This window comes from Salvia hispanica, chromosome 5 (assembly GCF_023119035.1).
Source record: "Salvia hispanica cultivar TCC Black 2014 chromosome 5, UniMelb_Shisp_WGS_1.0, whole genome shotgun sequence".
Classification (NCBI taxonomy): Eukaryota; Viridiplantae; Streptophyta; class Magnoliopsida; order Lamiales; family Lamiaceae; genus Salvia; species Salvia hispanica.
The window spans coordinates 13,645,917-13,647,692 of record NC_062969.1 but is presented as its reverse complement, the minus strand read 5'-3'; the positions used below and the strand labels follow the sequence as shown (position 1 = coordinate 13,647,692).

At 38.8% G+C, this 1,776-nt stretch overlaps 1 protein-coding gene across 1 annotated transcript; it reads right to left on the bottom strand.

Annotated features, from left to right (window-relative positions):
* Positions 1-223: 223 nt before the first annotated feature.
* Positions 224-1,776, bottom strand: LOC125186927. The gene is made up of 3 exons (XM_048083415.1): positions 1,371-1,776; positions 812-997; positions 224-583 (listed from the first exon to the last, which is right to left on the bottom strand). Exons 1-3 carry the CDS (start codon positions 1,770-1,772, stop codon positions 302-304), a joined length of 870 nt encoding a protein of 289 aa, XP_047939372.1. The 5' UTR covers positions 1,773-1,776; the 3' UTR covers positions 224-301.

The window sequence follows — 1,776 nt, the reverse complement described above, 5'->3', positions numbered from 1 at the left end:
TGATCCCTACACACATCTATTAATTCTTTTTGCTAAGTATAAATTCTCATGCACTGTGTTAATTTATAACTTTTTATTCACTCACAAAGTTAGTTCTTGAAGGAAATATTCTATAATCGTGTGTTTGTCAAAAATATCAACAAACAAACCGGACAAACTAAAACTAAAAAAGAAAAATTATGCTTTTATTTCACTCTCATATTCATATAATAATGCCTAATACTGAAACGAAAAAAAAGACATACAAATTTGCTAGCTGGCCTAGTGAAATTGGAAGGTAAAGAGATTGAAAATGGTGTTATTACAAGTATTTGCAAGCGCCGTGGGAAAATAAGATCTGTTTGGTGAGGAGCTTTGAAGTGATAAGAGGGGAGCATGATAAATGAGTTGTGTGCAAAGTCTTGACCAACTTGCCAAGATGGCGTCCCTTGGACTGAATACTGAACTCGAGCTTAAATCGAATTCCGGCTTCCCTGTTGGAGTCGGCCAGCACCATCCCCGCCCCGTACAGAGGAACATCTCTCCCCACCAGCTCCACTCGCATCATCCTTGTGCTCTTTCTTGGCTGGTAGTATTTCTTCAGCTGATAATCAATCTCATCTAATTATAATGTCTAGTATTCCACATATTTTGTATTTTAGTATTATTTTTTTCAGACTTATTTTTAATTTTCTAATTTGTTTCTAACTGCTCAAAAATAGCAGATGTCTTTGTTTTGGATGCAATTTTTTAGTAAGAAATTAACTAGGATATCTTTGATTATTCAATTATTTTTTATTTGTTTATTTATCAATAATAATAAATTAAATACCTGGCCGGTTGCAACGGTGACATCTAAGAATTTGAGACGAGCAGTGTGGGAAGTGACATCAATTCCAAAAAATGTAGCAGGATTGTAAATCACCAAATTAGCTGAACAGTTGACTGTGATCAACGTTGTTGGAACACCTGTGTGGTCTGATCCTTCTCCAAAATAAAATTTTGTAACCTTTAAGCTCTGTCACCATTACAACAAACATGGAGTATAAAATCAGTTTGCAAATATATATCAGTTAATATCATAAACAAAATATCAGTTCTGACTCAATATTAATTTGTTAATTTATGAATCTCAGTTAGTTCCTAACTTAATATCAGAAACTGATATGTTTTGTTTCTAGTACATTCTCGATGAATCGCCCTTGTTATATACTCCCCCGTCTACGATATAAGCCCCACTTTGATTCGGTCTGGATTTTAAGAAATGTAAAAGAAAGTGGTGAAAAATATTAATGGATGTAAGAATGTACTGGAGTGTAAGAGCCCCTTCGTAAAATGGAAAATCAAAATAGCAAATTGGGACGAGTGTATAGTTAAAAAAAGAGGGATACCTTGATGGTGATTTGAGATTTATAATTCCTGGTAACCCCAAAGAAACCCAACCAAATCATTGAAAAGAATAGGAGAAATGAGATGCCAAGAATGAGGCAATTGCACTGCCTGGCATAGGCTTTCTCCCCATAGTAATCGTCATGAAAGGCGCCCTCCTCCGACACCACGTTGCAGTAGTGCTTGTTCCACCTGCGGCGGCTGGCGGCGGTGGTGGAGGAGGAGGAGGTGAGAGAATGCCTTGGAGCGGTGGGCGAGTCCAACGTGCTACGGTCGTTGGAAGAGGAGCACTTGTCAATGTCGTCGTGGGAGTCTCGCGAGGGGCTCTGCACGTAGTAGCCCCTCGGAGACGCCGACGACGGCCGGACGCTCGTCATGTCCGATTCGGACGTCGCGTGCATCATCTTT